The sequence below is a fragment of the Coturnix japonica genome, chromosome 15 (genome assembly GCF_054131305.1).
Source record: "Coturnix japonica strain WE chromosome 15, WE-NBRP24, whole genome shotgun sequence".
Taxonomy (NCBI): domain Eukaryota; kingdom Metazoa; phylum Chordata; class Aves; order Galliformes; family Phasianidae; genus Coturnix; species Coturnix japonica.
The window spans coordinates 2,509,521-2,532,111 of NC_140677.1; the positions used below are offsets into that span (position 1 = coordinate 2,509,521).

A 22,591-nucleotide genomic window follows, 5' to 3' on the forward strand; every position below is an offset into this window, starting at 1 on the left:
CTCCATCTCCATGGTGCATTCCCCAAATCTTGCCTGGGAGGAGAGTGCCAGGGGTGTCAGAAGAAGTAAGAATTTAAAAATAATTGAGAAAAGAGAGGGAGATATTGAGAAAGGGCTGCTGGGTTGTAAGGGTCCCAGGCCTGACTTTAAAATGTTAAACTTCTGGGATTCTTCTTCACTCCTTACAGTTCTTACATACTGATGGGTTAGCATACGTAGCTCAGAAGGTACCGCAGACTTGGTAATACTCCATCATCTGTTTATTTCCCACACAGAGAATGAATCAATGGCATCTGTTGTTATGCATTTATCTGCTTCTTGACCGTGGAGAAGTTTAATACACCCCAGTGTCTGGAAAAGGAGGTGTTACTGGGCTACTCAGGTGAATCTAAGCAGATATCTTACCACGAACCCTAAGTCCATACTGGATAAAGATTATTTTTCTTTTTGAATGCATTTACATACATTCACATGCTTCAAACCACAAAGTTACTTAAATTTTGTTTGAAAATTCTTTGTTGCTTTTACCAAATGTTTTAGATGAAGGAATTTGGACATGAAACATTCACAAGATATAAAGGATGTCAAATTTTTAATTGACTCGGTACTTTGAAAACTGCTTGATGCCCTCAAATATGGGGGAATATCATCTTATCCAAAATCTTTTAATACAGTACTTAAAACCATTTAAATGCCCCAACTTTTGGTTGAAAAACCCACCTCTGGGTAACTTTCTAAGCTGAATTATCTGGTTCTCATCTACAGTCAGAGACCAGAATAGGCAGTAATGGACTGCCCTTTCCCAGACTCATAGTGATACCCATAAACAAGAACACTATGAACAGCTCCTTAGATTTAAGATGCCCAAGCCTTTCCACAACTAACTTATCAACTTTATCAAGAACATTTGATATTCTTAAGTAAATCAAGTTAATGAAGTTACTCGTGTTTTAGGAAATCTTCATAGGTTTTTTGAGTTGAAGTTTATGCTTGCAAAGTATTTCTAATATGTACATCTGCTGAAATATGCATTAGTGATTAAAAAGCAGTGAAATCCCTTAAAACCATGATGACATATGAATATATATAATATGAATATATTATATATAATATATAATTATGAATATAATATATAATATGAAATAAGTGGAATAGCTGAGCCTTGTAACGCCTCCTTGTGGAGCAGTATGCATTATTTTTACTTTCCTAAGCAGTAAACTTACACCACGATGTCGACCTAGACATTAAACTGATTTTAGATAAGTATGTTTCAATCAGAATTGCACTTATTTGGCTGAAGGCTTATTGGAGTTTTAAGTTTGGCTTAGTCTGTACAATAATGCCATATACAGAACACTAGGAATCTTTGGCAATGAGCGTGAAGACAGAGCTATTCGCTTGAAGCCAAAGCTCCTGCTGTAGATGTGTATCATTTATATGCTCTTGATGTGCCATCTCTTCTCCTATTGAAAATGCCTGCATTTTTCAGAAATGAGAGCTTAAAATTTTAATATATGTTTTCAAGTATTAAATAGGTTGTTTTGACTTTAATTTTTAAATGAACCATTAGCACCATCCTGAGTTTGACAGAAGACGAAATCAATGTAAATCAAAAACAAATCTGTTCCCTTTTTGTTTTGCCTCTTGACTGACGTGTCTTTATCTTTTCTTCCATACAAATATACATACAAATATAGTGAATCATTTCCAGAGATGAGTCCATTTTACAGTGCCTGTGAGAAAAGTCTTCCTCAAGGTTTTCCAAAGATTTTCTCTGGCTTTATTTTGGCTTATGCTACCAACATTAAATTTAATCATTAAAGTATTTAGCTCCTGTCTAGCGCTTTAAAGCAATAACCTGGAGTGATGCATGGATAAGAGGACAAACGAGGAGAGTCAGAAGATTCCTTTTTTGTGCAAAGTGTTGATAAATTGGGAAAACGTAGTCCACTGATAGTCTAAAAATAATGGGGCATGTGGGTATATAGCAGATTAGCAAGAGTTCCTGTTTTATGCCTATATTGCTGTTGCTGAGCATTTCCTTTACAGGTTCTATCATGTAAAACAGCACTCCTGTATTATCTCAGAGGATGGCCCCATGAAAGCCTACATTTCATGTAGCTCTTATTCTCACAAGTAGAAAAGTGCATGTTTTTGCTTCTAAAATTGCAGGGAGTTTGAACAGTTACTGATTAAATAGTATATAAGTGAATGTGTCACATATGTTCCTCTATGGCACAATTTTGAGGTCCCCAGAAACACCTAGAAAATGTAACAGTTTCCTATTAAAAAATAAAAATAAAATAAATAAAAGCCATAATCCCAAATCTACAGCTTGACCTGTGGAATATCTTTCTTTAATTGACTTTGACTCTCTTTTGAAATTTCCTGAAAGCAAGTGGCACACTGTTCCATTTAAAAAAGATCCTTTTTAATTGTTGCTACACTGTAGGAACATAAACACCCATGTTACCTGGTTTTGGCAGTGTAGAGAATGACCTGAGCAATTGTAGCTTCTGCTGAGACAGAACTGGACGCAGATCTAAATACAACATCAACATCTTGCATACCAGAATTTGAGTAAACTCAATGCTGACCACAAAATTAAGAAACAAAGAAGAGACAAAGTTTCTCAGACACAGACTTCACTGCTTAATTTTATGAAGAAATTTGGGATCCCATTTTCTTTGGTACTGCAACATTTAGCAGAGCTGGGTCATGATAAGCTGAAATGTCACTGTCCCACCTGGGAGTCTGCAACATTTGTTGTACAAAATTGAATACTCACGTGACTTTTTAGTGGTGACATTTACTGGGGAGCTGGAGGGCCCTGTCCCTGCTGTGTTGTAAGCCCGAACTGTTGCAAAATACACTGTGTTAGCTTTTAGGCCTGTGATATTTTTGGCTGTTACGTTCCCATTGACTCTGACTTTACCAGCTGTGCTTTCCTTGGGATCATCGGTCCAATATAAAACCTGAAAAGCCAAAACAAAAAGGCAATTCATTGTTTTGCATCAGTTACAGATCTGGCTGGCAAGTAGGCACACTGCCAGTGAAGATTTCAAGGAATACTGGATTTTTCATATACAAAACCAGCAGGAAATAAAACCAAGCGTGAATATTTATAGAGAAGAAATAAAACTTCAGAAACAGAATACACATTAAGAAAGCAAATGAAATCCTTATAGAAATCCAAAAGGAAAACTTTGATAAAATGAGATATTTTAAAAGCTTTTTGGCTTTAAGGTTTGAACAGATTCAAAAGAAAAAAAAAATCTTTAAAAGATACAAAGAAACATTTCTATGCATCATCCAAGAGAATTTCAACTGTTATGTATCCTGTCTAATTTTCATTCTGTGACAGACATTTAGACCTTCTTTGTTTTTTAATGAACATTTGATTTAGAAGGTTTGAATATGGCTGCTTGCTATGAACAGGAGAGAGAAGCTCAAAGCCTTTCAAATGCTGTAGGAGAAGCTCTGGTTGGTAATAACAAGCAGTTCCTTCTGTAAGGAATGGTGGAGGTCATGTGCGTGCCTGCTATATATCAGCTGCCCCCATCATGCTCAGGCAGTGCTAAAGCTGTGTAAGAGGAGGGAGGATCAACCTTGTTTTGTGGAATCAAGAACAAGCACAAGTCCTTCTATAGTGGCCATCACAAATGATTAATCTTGAGGTTTTAATTTACATTACAAAAAGGCTGGGTAGGAACTGCAGTCCTGGTCTGTAAATGCTTGTGATTATCTCAGGTGAAATGCTGTTAATGAGAGTCAGGTGAAGAGCTGCATTATCTGCTGACTTGGCAGCAAGGGAAGAAGAACCAGAATACCAGTGTGGCTGGGGAAGGGATGTCTGCAAGGTGCCCAATCTCAGCCCCATCTCCCTTACCACCCCAGCAACAACAGCATCAGCTGCTACCTCACCTCATAGCCCAGCACCCTGCCTGTGTGTCTGTTCCATGCAACGGGCTGCCAGGAGACCTCCACCTCTGCCGCAGAGATGCTCAGTGCTGAAGTCCCTGCTGGTGCTATCTGTGGCTCTGGATCATGAGAGGAAAGGCAATAAGTGGAATGTCTGTAGTATGAAAAGGTTGCTGCATCAGATAGTTAGAGAGATTAGAGAAAAAGTCAACATTTTTGGTGGATGCAGCAGGAAGAGGATTGGGAAACCTGATGTGAATCTTCAGTTTTGCTGCCCATTTATTGTGGAACAGTAGCAAAACTGTGATTTTTCAGAATTGGTCATAACCTGTAATCTGGGACAGATTTTTAGAGGAAATGATCTGTACTGAGTGGTCTGGGCTCTCTGATAGATAAAATGTTTTGAACGTCTCCTGCTTTTTCTTATACTGCTCAGTGGGAGCTCCTGAGACAAGTGCATTGAAACATACCATCTACTTAAAGTAACTGACAATCTTTTCCTTGCCTTTGTTCCCTTCGAATTCCCGTCCTCTGTCCCATTTCTCTTGAGAATCTGCAATGAGCAGCTTTGAACACATTTCTTACCATCCCTACAGAGATCTGCACAGTCGTACCTGGGACCTATGTGCTCTACACAACCGATACTAATAAGAGCAACACACTTTACCATCTTCTCCAGAGTAGACAATGGATTTGGAGCTCAGGGTCCCTTCTCCTTCATTGTTGTAGACACCAACTTTCACTTCAAAAGGAGACAGAGGTGCAATGCTTTCATTCCTATAAACATATTTACTTGCTTCTACGGGAGCCACAGCTGCTTTTGTCCATGTTGTTGAGCCAAGAGGGCGAAACATAACGATATAGCCAAAACCTTCTCCATTTTGTAGTTCTTCTGGCACTGGCTGCAGTGACAGGGCAGTCAGTCAATAAGCATTTGCAAGTATACACTGTTTTAATTGAATCTTCATTTTCTGAGAATATTTTAGGAGCATTGATTCAGTTGACTGTGCCTTAGAGAAGATAATAATGTTTGCTCCATCAGTCAATGTAATATTGAAATAAAAATCAAAATAATAAATCTATTGAGGCAATCAATTTAGAAACAAAAGATCTGATCAGCTCCATTAAAGTTATTCTCTTTCAGGCATGAAGTTTTCAAAATTAAAAGCAATTCACTCAGCACAGTTTATAGCTGAATTTTTTTCCCCCAAGGGGCATAGGAACACTAATTTTAAATGATTTTAAAAGAAGGAAAGAGATGGGAAAGGAGCAAATGTACACAGAGGCTCATGTCAGCTGTGTAATTGCTTGTGCATGTGTAGAGCACGTATATTTTTCTTAGAACAAGGGAGAGTTAGGAGTGCATGAATGTTTTCTTATTTAAGTTTGTTTAGAACAGAAATGTTATTGCAAGCCAACATGACAAAATTAATGTTTCTATTAATAAAATCTCATGTCAAGATATGTATTAATGACTCATACTGAACAGGCAATTACATCAACACTGTATCCAGAATGAATGCTCCTATTTTCTTGGGAAATAAAGTACTTCTATGCTGGCTTTTCAAAGCAAGAGAACATTCGTAAAACAAGAAAAGAACAGCAGTATATGGAGGAATAAGTTTGGCCAGCAAAATTTCATTTATTTTAAATGCTTTCATCAAAGCAAAGGTGCTCAGAAAAACCGCCATGAAAATGGTACCAAGGGCAGAACTGCTGCCCCTGTGGTGGGTCCTGGCTCCTCCACCACAAGTGTTACTGGGGTGAGAAGGTGGGAGGATAAAACTGGTGAACATCAGTCGATTTCAGAGCACCGCGTTTATTTATTTCTTCATAAATTACTTCTAATGTGATAGTAATATTGTCAGATTATAACCCTGATCTGACACACGTGACAAATTTTGTTATCTCTTAAGTTCTTTACAGGTGTTAATTCATCAATCTGCCCCCCTTCTACTTCCTATCCAGACCCAAGAAAGTTAAACGTGAGGGCTGAGGGTGCAGTGGGGATTGATAAGAGCTCAAGCCACTTTCTTTTAGATTGTTTTCAAGGCTTTCATGACCTCAGATTTAATCAGAATGTTTAAGGAGTCCATAACAGAAAGCCAGAGAGTGATATTCAGTGTGTTTGCTTATTAATTAGTATTTCTTTTGACTATTTTTCAGGACACACCATGGAGTCCAACAGGATAATTTGATTGAGATCTCTCAGGTTGTTTTTCAATTTTCACATTCTGCTCGCAAAGAATAGATTGGTGGAGGAGAGGATGAAACACAACTGAGGAAGATGCGTATGGAGGAAAACAGCTCAGTAAAAGCAAAGTTTCAGTTTGTTTGGAGAGCTGAAAGGGGAAAGCACAGCACTATTATTTATCTTGCGGGGATTTCGGGTTTCATTTTTTTCCCTTCTGTCACTTCCCTTCCTCTCACATTGGTTAAGCGGCAGAGTTATCAGCATACAGGACAAGACGGGCAGATCGCTCAGCTGATGAATAATACCGCTTTTAGAATTAATTTCTTCTCCTTTTCTTCAAACTATGAACACAAGGTTGGTTCTTCTTTTGAAAAATAATGAAGTCAAGGAAAAGTGCTTTTTTTAAAACGAATAAAGATTTTCCATGACTTATGGAGCACAGCAGTTTTGAAGCTGTGTCCTCAATTGAGAATTAACTGAAGACCATGTTCAGCTCGAGGCACACAACAAAAACACAGAGGTTGGTCATTGGTTGTTGGCCAGTTTTATCACAGAGTGGGAAGCTTCCTGCCTTCATCAGGCTGGAGAAGGAAGGCTACTTCCCTCTTTCTGCTCTCCACAATGACCTGCACTCCGCTCCCTCATTGCAACTTGTAGGATGGTGCTGAGGGTTCTGAAATTGTATATTCTCTCCTCTTGCTGGAGCGCTGGAGAATTAAAGGGTTCATCTCCTTTAACACATAATAGGATATGCCTTGTCAGCACAGTGTTCCAGAATGAAAAACATGTAAACAAAAGTATGAAAAACGTTAATGCAGAAAATGGCCGAGCAGATTAGTGTGTTAAGCACCTCCTGTACAATGGAGATAAGAGGGTTATACAGACTTCTAAACATCTTTATAACATGCCTCCTAAGCTGTTTATTTTTATAAATGGTTCACTATAACACAGAAAACTTGCTGTGTATCTTAAACCGTTTCCTCTCCAGATGCAGGATGAATCTCAGGCTCAGCCCAAGCCAATAACTGAAAGGCTCAGAATTTCAGCAGGGCTGTGATTGCGCTCACTGAATCGCTCATCAGACAGCTTAGGTTAATTGAGTTACCAATTACCTCCCATGTGATGACCAGCTCTGAGCAGCTCCCTCCTCCTCCACTGACGTTCATTGGTGCCACTGTGGGAACTGGAGGACAAAAAACACCAGGGCTGCAACAACCACCACTGCTGGGGGTCTCCTCTACTGCAGGAATAAAGCTTTCCTCCTGGCTCCTCTCACGTGCAGCTACTCTGCCATTCAAGACATGCAACAGGGGCTGCATTCTATTACAGTGCACTTTAAGTGAACTGAAATCACGTTTGCACATTTTCAGGTTTCTAAGGCTGAAGCCACAGATGTATTTGATACATGAGTACCCTGGTTCAAAAAATTAATTAAAGAAGCTAGTAGCATCAAGTATCTGACATTATTATGCCTCATCAACTAATTGGCAAAATGCTGTTCCATTCAGACTGTAGCTGCAACACTACTGATTTACTAATTATGCATTTGTTCAGTAAACATGTTGTTGGAGCAATATATTAATTTTTTTTTAATTGGCTGCATGCTTTCCTTAGGAAATTCAGAACTCGTAATTTGCTGTTCTCCTTCTGCCAGCCCTGTAAGAGACCCAATGTGCATTGATTTGAGGCTGACTTTCCCCAGTGGTGCTTCAACTGTGTGGCTGCGTAGGTCCATAGCTGAGGTCAAATAATAAGTTGCTGTTGCAGGCTGAAGGGACCTTCATTTGTCTAATGGCTCTTGGTGGAGAGGCCAAGAACGTATTTCTTGCCTCTTGCTTTGTATCTCAATACACATACTCACCTCATCAGTCAATAAGCATTTCTGCTTTCTGGACAGTAAATTGTGATGTGATGGATGGGGTTTAGACCAAGCAGCTTTGTTCCTATTGCACAATTTGCAATACATTTACTTGCAAGGATGATGTCATGCTGTTTTTCTGCTGCTGGAGAAGTATTAAAAAAAAAAAAGGACAGCTGCACCACTTACAGATGCAAAAACCTCCCATAAGAGGGCATTTACATTTTTTGCCACCTCCAGACCTTTGCTACTATTTCCTGATGTTTCAAGATTGTTCTTACCTTCAGTCAGCTTCCACTGCCTAAAAATGGTGCTGAGATAAGGCCAAAACTTTTCCAGAAGCTGTGGCAAGTTTTGCCATAACTGCCCACCCTTCCCCATGTCTTCCTCCTGGAGTTAAGCATGGCTGTAGGAGGAGAAATATGGGCAACAGCTCCTCACATTCCCAGAAAGGAATGTGAACTGGCTGCCACCCACATCTACATCTTTACCTGACTTAATTCTCTCAAGAAACATTGAGATTCTAAGGTAATTTTATTGTGCAGCCAGAAAAGTGAGCGAAGGTACAAACGGACTAAATTTTGGTGGTAGTTTAGCGTAGGCATTCTGTTTTGTCACTCACAATCCATATCTTGGTGCACATCAGAGGTAAATAACCTCAGACTGAAAAGAACATTAAAGAAAAAAAAAAAATAACAAAATGGATATTCAAGACTACTACTTCACTGCATGGGCCATCTTAGACTCAAACAGTTTATGTGTTAAATGTGTTCAGCAATTAACTATATTGGCATGGGAAAAAAACTGGTACCACTGCTCAGCAGAGCCTCAACTGGGCTACAGGTGAGAAACAGATGAAAAACTGAGTGCACCAAAAGAGCCTCAATTAATTCTCTGCTGCACCTTAATGGAACAAACGGTGGCTCATTTACACTCACAAATCTACTGATGCTTAGATTCTAGCTGGCAAAATAGCCACGGTAACAGCAAAGTTGAAATTCGCCCTACACAGCTGGTCTTTTGCTCTCCACACTGCATGCAGTTTCCTATTCTAATAAAAAACTGAAGACAAGCCTTACTCCATCTACTGCACAGTGATGCTCTGAGGCAGAGCAGTGGACAGCAGTGAAGGGGTAAAGCAAAGGAAACCTAATGTGAGTCTTTCTGTTCCCTGTGCTGAGCTTCAGCTTGCACTAAACTGTAAGGAAATAACGCTCCTTATGCTACTGCCATGATAAATAATAGTAATTTTATTGTTTCTTTCTCTTTCTAGCCCCAGCCTTGTGAATCCTCCCAATAAAACTGATGAGAGCTGTTACTGATTGCATAGGTGGTTTGGAACACCACACTTCACAAAGCCCCAAGGCAGCATCAGTGAGAAAGACCCTCTCAAGACTAATTTTGACTCCATGATCAATCGTGTGTTGGAAAGCATATATCTCTGATGCTCTGTGGGGAAATACAGAAAATTCAGCCTCTTCCTGTCTGCAGCTTTTCTTTAGCCTTCCATTTCCACACTGCCCTTATTTCTCCCATGTGAAAGATTCCTGGGATTCTTCTGAGGGAGGAAGGGTTTGTGCCACTTGGGCACACACCCCCTCTCCACCTGAGCACAGGATTGGTCCCTGCTGCAAGCTGGGAGCCCTCTAGCCCTGTGCTGGTGAGCAGCCTGCAACTCTCTGCACTGCCATACTAGCCAGGTGGTCCTGACTGCTAATGAGCCTCATTTGATTTCTCCCTCTGCACCTGGCAAACAGACAAAATCTATCAAAACTGGTGTTCTAATGTTCAAGTAGTTTTTTCTGGCACCAGGACTCAGAAGAATCTTTTACTTCAACAATGGGAAAAAAAACACAGAACCCTTTCTTATTAAATTTAGATCAACTGATTTAATACATTTTGTATTCTGTAATTCTGCCTTGGGAAAAATATGGCTAGTAGACAAATAATGTGGTGGGTATTCTGAGAAATAGATGGATCTGCTTTTCCAAGACTATATGTACTTAAGTTGCTCTGAAAGAAATGCCTTCTATTTCTTTTCATGGAAACTGAAACAGCTACTAAGAACACAGTAACACTACTTGATAAAGCAACATCTCACACAAAGAAAATATATATACTAGCTATCCCTTTTTTTCTTGGGAAGGTTCAACCTCTCCTACCATACAACCAACATCTGCCTCTGATGTAATGAAGCAACATAATAACATAGGAGGCATTACTTTTGGAGCAGCTCTCTCATTTTCTACTGTATAATCTACAATATTATATTTTGGCTTCAGTCTCGAAATGCAGCTTGCATGTGGCAAATGAGAGAAAAAGAGAGGAGAAAGTGGATTGTAAAACTGCTTCCATTTCACTGCTCTCCATCCTACAGGTGTTGGTTTTATGGGTGCAAGAGAGCTGATAAGCAGGGGGCTGAGATAAACATAAAACAAAGCAAAGGTTTGGGCTTCAAATAAATTGTACCAAACAGAGAAGGTTAAAGGACTGACAATGTTGGTCATCCAAGAACGAGCTTTCTTCCCATGAGGTTCCAAGTCCCGGAAGATAAATGTGTAAAGGTTAGACAGACTGATAGGAAAGATCCTGTCTTAGAGTCAGTAGAAGCTATTAGCCTCACTGGGCTTTGGATGTTGTAATTTATTTCCTCCAGTTATAGCCAATATCCTGTCCCCACTGATGTTCAGATATCAAACACCCTAAGCAGCAAAGGCTTTATGTGCTCGTGCTACGGTATGCCAGAGAGCTGGCTTTATCATTTTCTGTTCAAGTCTCTGCAGAATACAAGTACAGTTATAATAGGAGGAAAACATAAGTTGCTCCATAATTGCTTCAATGAAAGCTTGCGTTCAGGCACAGGCATTAGATGCACTTGGGGATGTATAAAAGCACAGCCCAGCTCCAGCCTTTATTGCTGGCTCAGATGATCTTTTAGCTGGAGACAAATGCACGTGGTACCTAAGACATGTCCAAGCATCACTTGCATCAGTATTGCATGTCAAGGAGACATAAGAGCCACAAATTGGTAAAACGCCAAAGAGGTATTTAAGAAACTCTGAAGTAGGGAGGCTTTGCTTCCACAAACCTCTGACATCAGGGAACTGGTGAGGTACCTGTGCTGAAAAACCTAGGAGAAACCAGGGACTTACCTGCTGCTTTGGTTTTCATTAGAGCTGATGGCTTGCTTGGCTCCCCAGTTCCAACACTATTGCTGGCAACCACACGGAACTCATATTCAACCCAAGGGCTTAAGTCAACTACTGTTGCTCTGTGAGTCCTACTATTGAGGACTTCAGGAACTAGAAGCAAAATAAACACGTAAATAAAAAGATATTTTTGGAGTAATTAATGTTATATGCACAAAATACAAGGCAACTCTCAAATTACTCACCTGTTGAAACTGCCTGCCATCCAACTGCGAAAGGAGTCCTTGTCTGAATGCTGTAGATTTGGACTGGACTATTGTTATCTTTCCCAGATTTCCAAGATAACACAGCAGTAGTGCTAGAAATCTGTTCAACTCTAACATCTTCTGGTGGGCCTGGAGGACCTAATGTGAAAGATATTTTAAGATAAATGTATTCAAAAGAGAAGATGATAACTGAGGATAAGCAAGAGTGCAAGGCAGTGCCTTATACAGAAGTCTGATTTCTACCAGTGGCTACAGGATTTGCTCCCATCAAAGAATTTCTTTTGCTGTTGACAGTAGAAGGATTAGCTAAAATTTCAATCTTATCACGTAATTGATCATAGAAAGTGATTTTTCATATCTCCAAAGAGTGGAAAGAGGCCTGGTCTCTTGATTTTTGCCAGCCTCTACTAGGATCCAGAGATGCCCAGCAAGGAGCAGGTGACACCATTCTTTTGAAAGACGAGCACTTCCCAATCCCCTGCTCTGCTCAGCTGCACAGCAAGAAACAATAACCCCCCAAAAAAGGCCAAGACACAACTGCTCGGATCTCCTACTGAGTTACTGAAAACTTAGACTGTCATCCCAGGACTTTTTAAACAACAGCTGATGCTAAGAAATACTAATTCCTCCAGAAGATACGTGTCTACATTTAATAAACATACCTCTTACAATTACATCTACTGCTGTAGATTGACTGTCTAAAGTTGTTTGCACCAGGCACACATATTTCCCAGAATGATGAAGTTGAATATTTCTTATCATCAGATCTCCAAAAGATTCCTGGAGATACAAAGAAAGTAAACTAATCGCTCACAATGTGCTTCTCACACTGGACACTTTTATAAATTGCTCAATATTAATAAAAAATTTGGCTTTTAAATTAAAATATTCATAGCTACCATCAGTTTTTCTCATGAGGACATTTTTATTATGGCTTCACAAATAACTCAAGTGCCTTTATGATATTTAAGAAAGAAAAATAAATGGCTGCAGTCCTTTTAAAGAAACAGAGATTTGGCGCACATATAAACAGTGACGGAAGAAAAATGCTTGTGTGTTCCAGTGACTGTGGCAAATAAATTCATTAAGCACTAGAGTTTCAAAAACTTACTCCTCCAATTCTCTCAAAATGATTTATTCCTCTTCGAAAATCAATTTTGTTGCCATTGAAAGACCACGTGAATGTCACAGCAATGGAGGGGTCGTGAGAAACCTGGCATGGAAGGACTATGCTTTCTCCAACTGTTACATCCATGTCAGAAGGTGAAACAGTAATTACAGTCCTTTCTGTGGAGACAAAACAATTTCCTTTTTATTAAAGTGCTTATAAAAATAGTAGATCTTGAGTGAGCTTTGTACCATTGGTGAAATGATGTAAAACTGGCCCATCTGTCTCATAATAAGGAAGATTATCTCTAATACGGTGATGACTTCAGAACACTCTTACCCACGTGTAGCCTATTACTTCTGCAGTATCGATACGAGCACTCTGCGTGTTCTGAGAGTGAGCAGATGTCAGAGGCAACACGCTAAATTAGTCACATGTTACTTTGTAAATCCCATAGTCAATAGATATGATTTCAGCTTAAAACGTGCAGAATTAATTATTGAGACTGTTGGAAATATACCCACAGTTCTTCAAGTTTGACAATCCCTCTTTATAGGATACTGCAGCAAAAATAAAAGTGGTGTCCATCTATCTCCACTTACTGTGTATACAGTGAGATCTTTACATTCTTAGCAGTAGTTTACTGTAGTGCTGCTTACACTACAGCTTCAAGAAAGCTATCTCAACAGACAGAAAAACTATCTATGTAATTTTTATTAACCCCTTAGACTGAGAAATAAAAGTGCAGATCTCATGAAGGGAACTAGTAGTTTGCCGGAGGGGAAAGAAAAGGGTTTCTATGGCTTCATTTTTGTTGTTATGACTGGCAGATAGATTAGGGATAACAACCACTTTGTTGTAGCAATTCCATTGAATAAAGCTTTTGTGCATGAAAATGTTATAAAATGGTGAGAATTGAGAGGCACATGAATAAAATGAGAGCAGAATCTATTCAACAATATTAATGCATTCCGAAAATAACATGAGAGGAGGAGAAGAAATCTTGCAGGAGTCGTATTAGTTTAGTGTTCATGCTGGCTTAACCCTATCTGTTATAAATGCATTCAAAAAGTCAGAATTTTGGTTACCAAGGCTATGGCTCCAAGGGGATGGGTGCATGATAGAGCATCCAACACTTCACTTTCAAGTATGTTTTTGTTCAGATCGTTACCACCACTGTAGTAACCAAATAATATGTAGGTGCAGGCAGGCAACATGGACTGAAGCTTGATGGGCTTCTTCCAAGCATCTGAGCTGCACTGTTGGAGTGACTGTTAAAACAGTGGTCAAGAAGCAACGAGATAGGATGGTGCATATTCTGCTAACCTCTTGAAGCAAATATCTCCAGGTTCAATGACATGTCTGCTGTGATATCGTATAATGTTATCAAAGGAAAACAAAGAGCTTGTCTGATTTCTATTGCTATAGGCCAATTAGGTGATTTTTTTTTTCATTCTAGAATCACTGAGAAGCTGACTGTCAGAGGTTCTCGTCATCTAGAGCTCAGATTTAGAACACTTTATTAGATTCCCCTGTGTACCCTGATTGCTCTTCATAACTTATGCAAAACCACCATCATGGCAGATTCATCCGTTTGTCTGAAGTCAAGGACTGCAGAAATGTGAAGGCCTCGGATGACTGTCTTGAAGATACTTGATCATTAAGTTAAAGCAATCTCTCCCTCTCCCTGGAAGCAGAGTGTCAGTCGCAATAAATTCCAGATGATTCAAGGGCCATACTCTCCGTTGGCACAACTCCACTGATTTCAGCACACATTGGCAAAGAGCTTGGCTCCATAAATCTCAAGTGAAGTAATTCCATTGTGAAGTACAGTTAACTTTTACAGAATAATGTTGAAAAGTAACTAAGAACTACAAAAAACCTCTGCAAACTTTTACTTTCTTGACTTTTTTTCTCTAGCACTTCTTTTTCTCACAACTGAAACAGATTACCATGAATGACTCTTTGAGGTAAGAATTAGAGTAATGCTGTGTACATTAAAAGAAGAAAGAAAGAATTCCTTGGTACAAGATAAAAAATGGAAAGATGGTTTTGTGATAGCTGGAACTGTCCTTTGCCACCCGCAGACGGAGAAGCATGATCTGGCCTGAGGTGGCCCTCAAGCCCATCATCTCTTCCTCCAAGGCCATCCTGTGACAATGTCTCCATCCTTAAGCCTATAAACTCTTTGCATCTTTACATTGAGCTGCTGAAGCCAAATATTAGGGAAGTAAAGAAACAATATCTAGATCAGACTGAATGGTTGTTACAGGCTTCAGGTTCCCAGAAAGAGACTCCAAGGTCCCAGACAAGTTCTCTGCTGATTAGTATGAACTGTCCTGCTTAAAGCTGACATGAGTATGCCTGATCTGCATTGCATTGGTGGCAACCTGGAGCTACCCCTGAATTTTGTTACTACAACAAAGCTCCAAACCACTGCATCTACTCCAGGGATGCAGTTCACATTGTTTGCTTTGGTCCATTAAGCTTTAATAAAGCTTTGCACCACTACTGAATTTTCCATGTCAAATACTCCCTGTCCTTCAAACTGCTCTTTAAAAAACCTGACCTTCATCAGCCCCATCTCACCTCTGCTGCCAGAAGAGCTAACATTACCTCAATTTGTAACTCCTGCTTCTCTGCACTGGATGGCTGGTCACCAAGATTGCTGCATTTTGACTCTTCTGCTATGCACTGTGTACAATTACAGCAGTCTATAAATAAGTAAAATACTACAAATGAAATCAATTTATTTCTATGGAAAAGTTGGAGTAAAACTAAGCAAGAATGATAGCAACAGGATTGCATAGAATTTATAATCAGATTCAACAGTTATATTCTGAAATCCACAGAATACAAATAGAAAATGGTGCTCCATACAGTAAAATGTTTAAGACTTCCCCAGAGCCAACTGATTGTAATATATAGGAAGGGGCCATCAGTTTGCTTGGTGGGAACTTTTTGAAATCTTTATTTGTTTTCTTTATCAGAAAGTTCCAAAATTATTATGATTACCTCATCAGATCAGTAACATTATTTCTCGTGCCATCTGATTGTAACTCCAAGAGTTCCAAGAAATCAGATAAATGCAGTCCTGTTATGAAACATTAATAGATGAATTGAAAATCCCAGAGATTATTTCTCTGTTAAAACCTACTGAATTCCTCCTTTTTAAGAGTTCTTTAGGAGTGCCTGCAAAAAACCCACACTAATTTGTTATGAGATTATCATCCTGTTGTACCTTCCATTCTGGCCTGCTCATAACCAGTAGCATCACTGATGCAGAGCTGCTCACTTGTGTTATTTTCTGCTTCCTTTATGGAGCTGTCTTTAAGACAAGCACCTCAAATACTTTGAAAAACTTATCACAGGCTCATGGCTCTACATTATCTTGTTTAGCAACTTCAGATGAGTATTAAATGGCAAGACCCATTCCAAAGGAGAAAACAGATAAGATGGTGCGAGTGCTTGAGGTACAATAAAGATTTCTCACACAAAGAATAAACAATTCAATGAGCAGCAATAAACTTAATTTGCACATTAGATATGCTTTTCCAAGTTCTGACATTTCAGTTGAAAATAATGCTGAAGCAACGAGGCCTATAATTGAACAGCCAAAACTTCTCCAGAGGGGAAACAAAAACAAATGTTCCCTGCAAACAAGATCATTTTTATAACATGTTGTTACTCAGCGTTTTAATAAACTTCCTAAATGCCAAACAAAATATTTTTTTCTTTTTTTTTTTTTTTAATGGGAGTTTTTCATATTGCTCCATTAAGATGAATACATGGGGTAGCTGAAATGGTGTCTAACTTTAATGAAATCAGAGCCACCTAAACCCTAAATTTCTCAGTGTATTCACCACCAGCTGTGCAGTAACATCAGCTCAGATTACACATTGCACTGCATCAATGCTAATTGCCCTTTCTGTGTATGAAAACAATTCTAGACAACTGCAGTAGGTTAGGAAGAAGGACGTTCCTGCAGGCTAGAGTAAATATTTTGAATTCATCGAAAATGAACATATTAAGGAAAAAAGCAGTTACAAACTGCACGTAATAATGTGCTCTCCTTGTATCTGCAATCATTATTAATGTTAGCTCTTTTGCAAAACTGAAGTATGTTTACTACAGCCTCACAAGTTCCACACTTGAACTTTTCTTTCTCATTTAAAATCAACAAATATGAATAATTGCACAAGAGAATACCAGTATGGAAAAGATCACGCAGGAAACAGAGAAAGAAAAGACACCATTTGCCTTAGTTTTCCTTCTTTTCTTCCCCTCATAGATCAGACATCAGAGGATACAGAGCACAGTCATTATACATGCTGCTCACAGGAGCAGCTACACAAACAATATCTCTTTTTATGTCCTTCAGCTCTGGACTGGCCCACCTGAGAGATAAGTTGGTACTAACACTTTTTACTAATGGAGATGGACCATCCATCAGTGCGGCAAAAACTTGAGGCTGCTTGGATGTAATAGACTTTAATGTCTTGCACAATGCATTTATCTGTGTTTCAAAGAAGGGTGGAAACTGCAGCAGGGAGGTAACCTGTGTGGAGCAGCACTGCCCTGGGAGCACAGCCAGGGTGTGAAGTCACAGCAGCAGCCCCAGTGCAGCCTCTTATAACTGCCCATACTGAGAAGCTCAAAGAGATGCTGACTTTGTAAGGGTGTCAAAGTAGCGCCCAGAAGCTGAGTGGGTGCAGCTTCAGGATCTGCAGGGATACTACAAATGCAACACATATCTGTGTCATAATGAAGGAAATAAAAGCACCTAATATTCAAATTAATTCCTAATGCCTTATTTCATTTAACACCCATTTTATGGTCTCTTCTGCAGTCTCAGATGTGACAGCAATTAAAAATGAGCAGAACAAACCCCTGCAAGCACCCTGTATGGGGGCACCATATTGGTCTTGTGCTGTGCTAAACTCAGGCTGCCCAATGCCTTCAACTTCTAAATAGTACTGCAGTGCAAATATCACTATTAATGTTACTGCGCATTTCAGTTGGTATCTTGAGAGGCCTCCTGATAAACACATTGATCGTCAGTCTGCTGTGGCCATGAGGTTTCTTTGCTACAGGTGATGTCGCTCATTTTCAGCTATAAACTGCAAGGAAAAACCTCTTGATACCAACAGTGACTGGTATAGTCTTGAGCATCCCAGAAAAAACAACTCACATACTCTCTACTATTCACAAAATACAAAGGAATATGCTAAGCATATGAAATATACCTTTCACGATCACGTTCCCTGAATTTCTGGCAACTCCAAACTGATTTGTTGCTATACAAGTGTACACCCCAGCATCTGATTTGGTGATGTTGTAGAGCCTGAGACTGCCGTCCTCCAGTAAGAGGGCCCTGGGAAAACAAACAAAACAAACAAGCAATAAAAGAAGAAGAAGAAAAAAAAGGCTTCTGTTACAGGAACTGCAATAAAAATGCAATCCTTCCTTTAATATTTAAATGCTTCCATTATGTTTCCTTTCTCTTCCTCAGCAAGCTGAATATGCAGCAACTAATTTTCACCTCTGCTCATTATTGATTTCTATATTGAGAATGTTATATTGACATACTGGAATTGACCATTAACTTATCCAGATCGCTTGTAGTAAAATTAGGAGTCTCAAGAGAAAGAAGGAAGACCCAACTTTTTACCTAATTGTGCTGTATTTGACCATGGGGGGCATTTACCAAGATCCCAATGCTGAGATGCTATACTAACATTATGTCTGAGGCCAGCTGCCTGTGCAATTTTGTCAGGATTATTAAAAGACATTAGCAGAGTAGCTGAGATGCTGAAATGCCATCTCACAAGCCAAGGAGCCAAATCAAACACACTACTCTCTCCCAGGGCCCTCAAATCACCTTGTTAGTCACTATGTTGTTCACATCGGTTTGCAGAAGATTGGGTAAATTGCATTTAATAGTAATTTCAGAGCCACTCCTGGGTTTTGTGGACAAAATTAATTTCTAAGCTTGTTTACATGCCTCTTTGTGTCAATGAGACACCTTTCAGATACATGCCAGTGCAGTGCTCAGCGTGAATTTTCTGTAGGTAGTTTTCTGCAGGTAGGCTTACACAGCAGGTCTGGGACTTCTTTCTGTTACATACAGGGAAAACAATTCAAGACTAGAGGACTTCCTTCATGAATATCCAGAAATAGAATCGTTAGGCAATGAGCTTTAGGACAGAAATGACATTATTCCATAAGATTTTCTTAATCCGATGACAGTTCTTCTATCCAACTATTGCTCCTGATGCAGAAGCTTTTGGTAATCTTTTGAGTTTAGAGACTCAAAACTTTAGAAAGACTTGAAGACCCTCAAATCACATGAAAATGAGGTTGGGATTCCAGTGCACAGCCTTTCCTGCTAGTAAGGCCCGTGTACGAGCACAGTCCTTAGTAGGCATCAGAGAATCTGCACTGCACAGGGATGAGCTGCACTCAGACATCACGCTTTGCTGGATCTGACAGAATCCAGACGTAAGTCATAAATCCCCAGGAAAAGAGGCTTCACTCATTCCAGTGCTCACAGAAGCACTGCATTATTCTTTTATATTCCTCTTTTAATTGACATTTAAATCTAACACAAGAATTCTTTTATAAAAAAGAAAATATCTAATTCATGCATCACAACTTGGGTATTTAATATTTATTACTGACAACATAAGATTGGATGATGCAATGAATTATTAAAGGAAACGAGCAATAACAAGAGCAGCAGTTGAAGCTGGCAGTACTATCATAGCTGTTAAATCACACAAACCATCACAGCACCTTTCTGCATTCCCCTCTTGTACGTACATGCTTGTAGCTATACGCATAACACACATCAGGCCTTGTTCTTCTTCCCATTACCTGTTTTCAGCCTCAGCTGAAGTACCAGATGTGGGTTTCAGACCTTTCCTGGAGCAATGGGGCCAACCCATCCTGCACCACACCAGGGATGCAGAGTGGGGGCTGGACAGAGGTGATGTAGTGCCCACCTGAGGAGGGGCGATGGGGAGAGGAGCTGAGAGGGAATAGGATTCAGGTTGGAATGAAAAATCTTTGTTACCTTGGCAATAATCACCAGTACTGCAGTGGTTGCTTGCCTGTAATTTGGAATATGATGAGAAAATAAGTTGGGGTTTAATAATCTATCATATATCCATATTAAATTGGAGAAGAGCAATAAAGTGCACTCTTCGATATAACGATGACTCAACCAAATAACATTTTCAGATACGGATGAATAAGCAAGAAAGAATTTGACCTTTCCACTGGCATCACGATGCTGTGCATCAAACCAGGGGCTGGGAGTGCATCTCCTTTGTGTGCTGGTTGGCTGCTGTGTGGTGGCTTTATCATACAGCACCAACAGGTACACAGATGAGATCAGCAAGTGTTCACAGACTGGATACCTGACATATAAGCTATAATGAGCCAACACAATGCCTGTCTCACCACCAGATGCTGACATTGTTATTTTAACTGCAGTTGTATGTAAAAGCAGCATGCATAAACTGGAATCCAGAAGTGGGAATGAGGAAAAGAAGACACTGCCAGTCCCCAAAATCTTCTACTGTAAATATCTGGGAAAAACAGTCAGTAGAAATGCAGAATAATAAAGGAAGAAACTTTGAAAGCACTGCACTGAGCCCACTGTGGGCTTTTCCATCGAAGTTTAGTGATGTCTGGCTCAGATTTCTTTTTGTGTATTCTTCGTTAGGAACTAGGATCTGAATAATTCACAGCTTTGTGGTTTACCCACCATGAGGGGTTGGTACCCACTCAAGTGCTGACAAGGCAGTGTTTGATCTGTAGAACTGTTGTTCTGAAACAATACTTCCACAACCCGGAGAGCTGAGATAGAACGGTTCTTTCAATGGATCAAAACAGAGCTTGGCAGAGTCAAGCCAAGAGCTAATAAAAGCTTCAGAGCAGTGTGAAACCTGGCAGAGGTCACATTACCTGAAGACAATTAGAGAGACAGTAGTACATGTGATACTTGGGCAGAATTTATGTAAAAGCAGAGTGGAATCTGGAGTAATTGGCTGGCAGAGAAGGGAATTAAAGCAAAACAAAGAAAAAAGAAAAAAGAAATTTACAGATGTACCAAGGTCTGTGTCAAGAGAGGGATGAGAAAGCAGAGCGCAGCAGAAAATCAACATGATGCATTTTGAATACAAGGGAAAAAGCTCTGTGAAACACTGACCCCATTGCCATGTACAGCAAAGTCACCATAAACTTCCTCCAAGCCACGACTTTATGTTGTGGGTGGGTTAAGAGGGGGCTTCACTTTGTCCTCTTCCATTTGCCTTTCAAATTACAGCACTGCGCTTCTGACGGTGATGGGAATGTTTCCTTTAATGCACTTTGGATCAGGCTCTAACAAACAATTTAAGAAGAAGCTGTGAAATGCACATCTCACCTGCTGAAAGGCTTGCTGAAAACCGCTACTTTTCACAACATTTTACACCGTGTGAAGGATATGGATAATAATTCTTACCACTTGCATCGGGAGACAAGGTAATTTCAAGTAATGAGACGAGATAGAAAAGTTTAACTTGTTGGATATAATGCCAGTAGAATATTTTCTCTGCCAGGAAAATGGGACTTTACTCAGTAAGTAAACAAGGGTTTGCCAAGGGACAAAAGTTGAAAGGCCAGCAGTGAATCTGGTGAATGTCTCCCTGCTATGGAGGAGAAAATGCAATGAGCTGCTTGAGACACAGCTGCTCATAAAATCCTGCTGCAGCAAGGGATTGCTTGGGCAAAAGCCTAAGTCTAAACTGGCATCTCTGACTTACAGAGTGCTGAAGTACTTAACAGAGTGCTCTAATGCTGGTATTTCTGCCTGAATTATGCAGGTTCTCTCTCTGGGTAAACAGCTCAATCAAGCAAAGATGCTATGAGGAGAAGAAGATAGAAAATTCAGTGATACAAACTCATATGAAAGTTCCAGCACACAAGGACTGGTTAGAAATACTCAGAAATATCACCCCCCTATGTAACAAGCCTGGGAACCTACCCCGCAGAGGTGGATATGGTGGATGAAGTTCACTTCCAGTGGATCATAGGAACATAAGACAGTCATAAAGCCCAGTGCCAGGGTACAGCTCTCCAGTTCTGCAGCCGTTTCCATGGAAGAAGGGAGGGCAGGGCCCTGCAGTGCTGTCCCAACACCAGGTGGGCTGCAACGCAGGTTTGGTTCCAGCAGCAGTGCCTTTCTAAGTAGGATGAAAACCACCTTCAAGAGGGGATCCACGGCTCTTTGCATCTCTGTCAACCTTCAGTCATGCACCAGTTTGGGAGAAGTTTCTCCTTGGTTTATTAAGCACAGTGATGTCCTTTTGTTTGTTTTTAATCTACTAATTTCATGGGATTGATCCGTGTCCTTGTCCTCCTTGAGTGACTCCATTAACATGCAAGACAAGTGCAGAAGTGAGAAGGGAAAACAAACAGGAGACCCAAGAGTCAAAACTCTGTCATGTTCAAAAAGAAGCGACTGCAATGCTTCTGTAGAAGACACGAAGCTGGGAAGAAGTGAGAGCTCATTAAAATTGTCACACATACTTTTTAGGTAAAGAACTTGAGAAATCAGGCAGGGACAATAGATACAGCTTTTAATTAACCAGGCCAAACAAACCATCTCCGAAAGCGTTGTCTCATGTGAACAAAAGATTGTTGATGGCTATTTGCTTTGATCTTAAGGGCATGAAAGAATAATATGTATTTAACAAGGCTGATAGAAAAATAAAATCTGGGAAAAGAAAGAGGTGTCAACTCATTAGATTTTAAAGAGCAGCAGAGGTAATTTTGCACACAGCAGCACTGTTCAGCCAATCCTTGTTAGAGAGGTACGATTCTAATTCATGTATGTGAATTGCATTAATTCAATACAGCAAATGTCTTTAAAATACCCATCAAAATCAGCTGAACTGCATTGGTGTAATAGCAGGGGTGATTCAAACCTATGCCTGCAGATTTCAGTGCTGCCAGTATTACAGTTATCTCTTCAAGGGCATAAAATAATTCCTCTCCAAATAAAGTAACCCTGATACTTGATGTACAGATTCACCCTTCTTTTCTCCT

General features: G+C 39.8%; 1 protein-coding gene across 6 annotated transcripts in view; it reads right to left on the reverse strand.

Annotated features, from left to right (window-relative positions):
* The window catches only part of CNTN6 (contactin 6), a 127,374-nt gene that overhangs the window by 4,011 nt on the left and 100,772 nt on the right, over nt 1-22,591 (reverse strand). For 4 of the 6 annotated variants that reach the window (XM_015875353.3, XM_015875352.3, XM_085516147.1 and 1 more), the window contains 9 exons: nt 17,743-17,870; nt 12,500-12,675; nt 12,051-12,168; nt 11,368-11,526; nt 11,126-11,275; nt 7,228-7,298; nt 4,589-4,823; nt 3,925-4,040; nt 2,789-2,975 (listed from right to left, as the gene is read on the reverse strand). In XM_015875353.3, the coding sequence (XP_015730839.2) occupies nt 2,789-2,975; nt 3,925-4,040; nt 4,589-4,823; nt 7,228-7,298; nt 11,126-11,275; nt 11,368-11,526; nt 12,051-12,168; nt 12,500-12,675; nt 17,743-17,870 (1,340 nt within the window). The remainder of the gene's footprint in view (nt 1-2,788; nt 2,976-3,924; nt 4,041-4,588; nt 4,824-7,227; nt 7,299-11,125; nt 11,276-11,367; nt 11,527-12,050; nt 12,169-12,499; nt 12,676-17,742; nt 17,871-22,591) is intronic. The other 2 variants (XM_015875354.3, XM_085516145.1) reach the window with 2 other exon arrangements.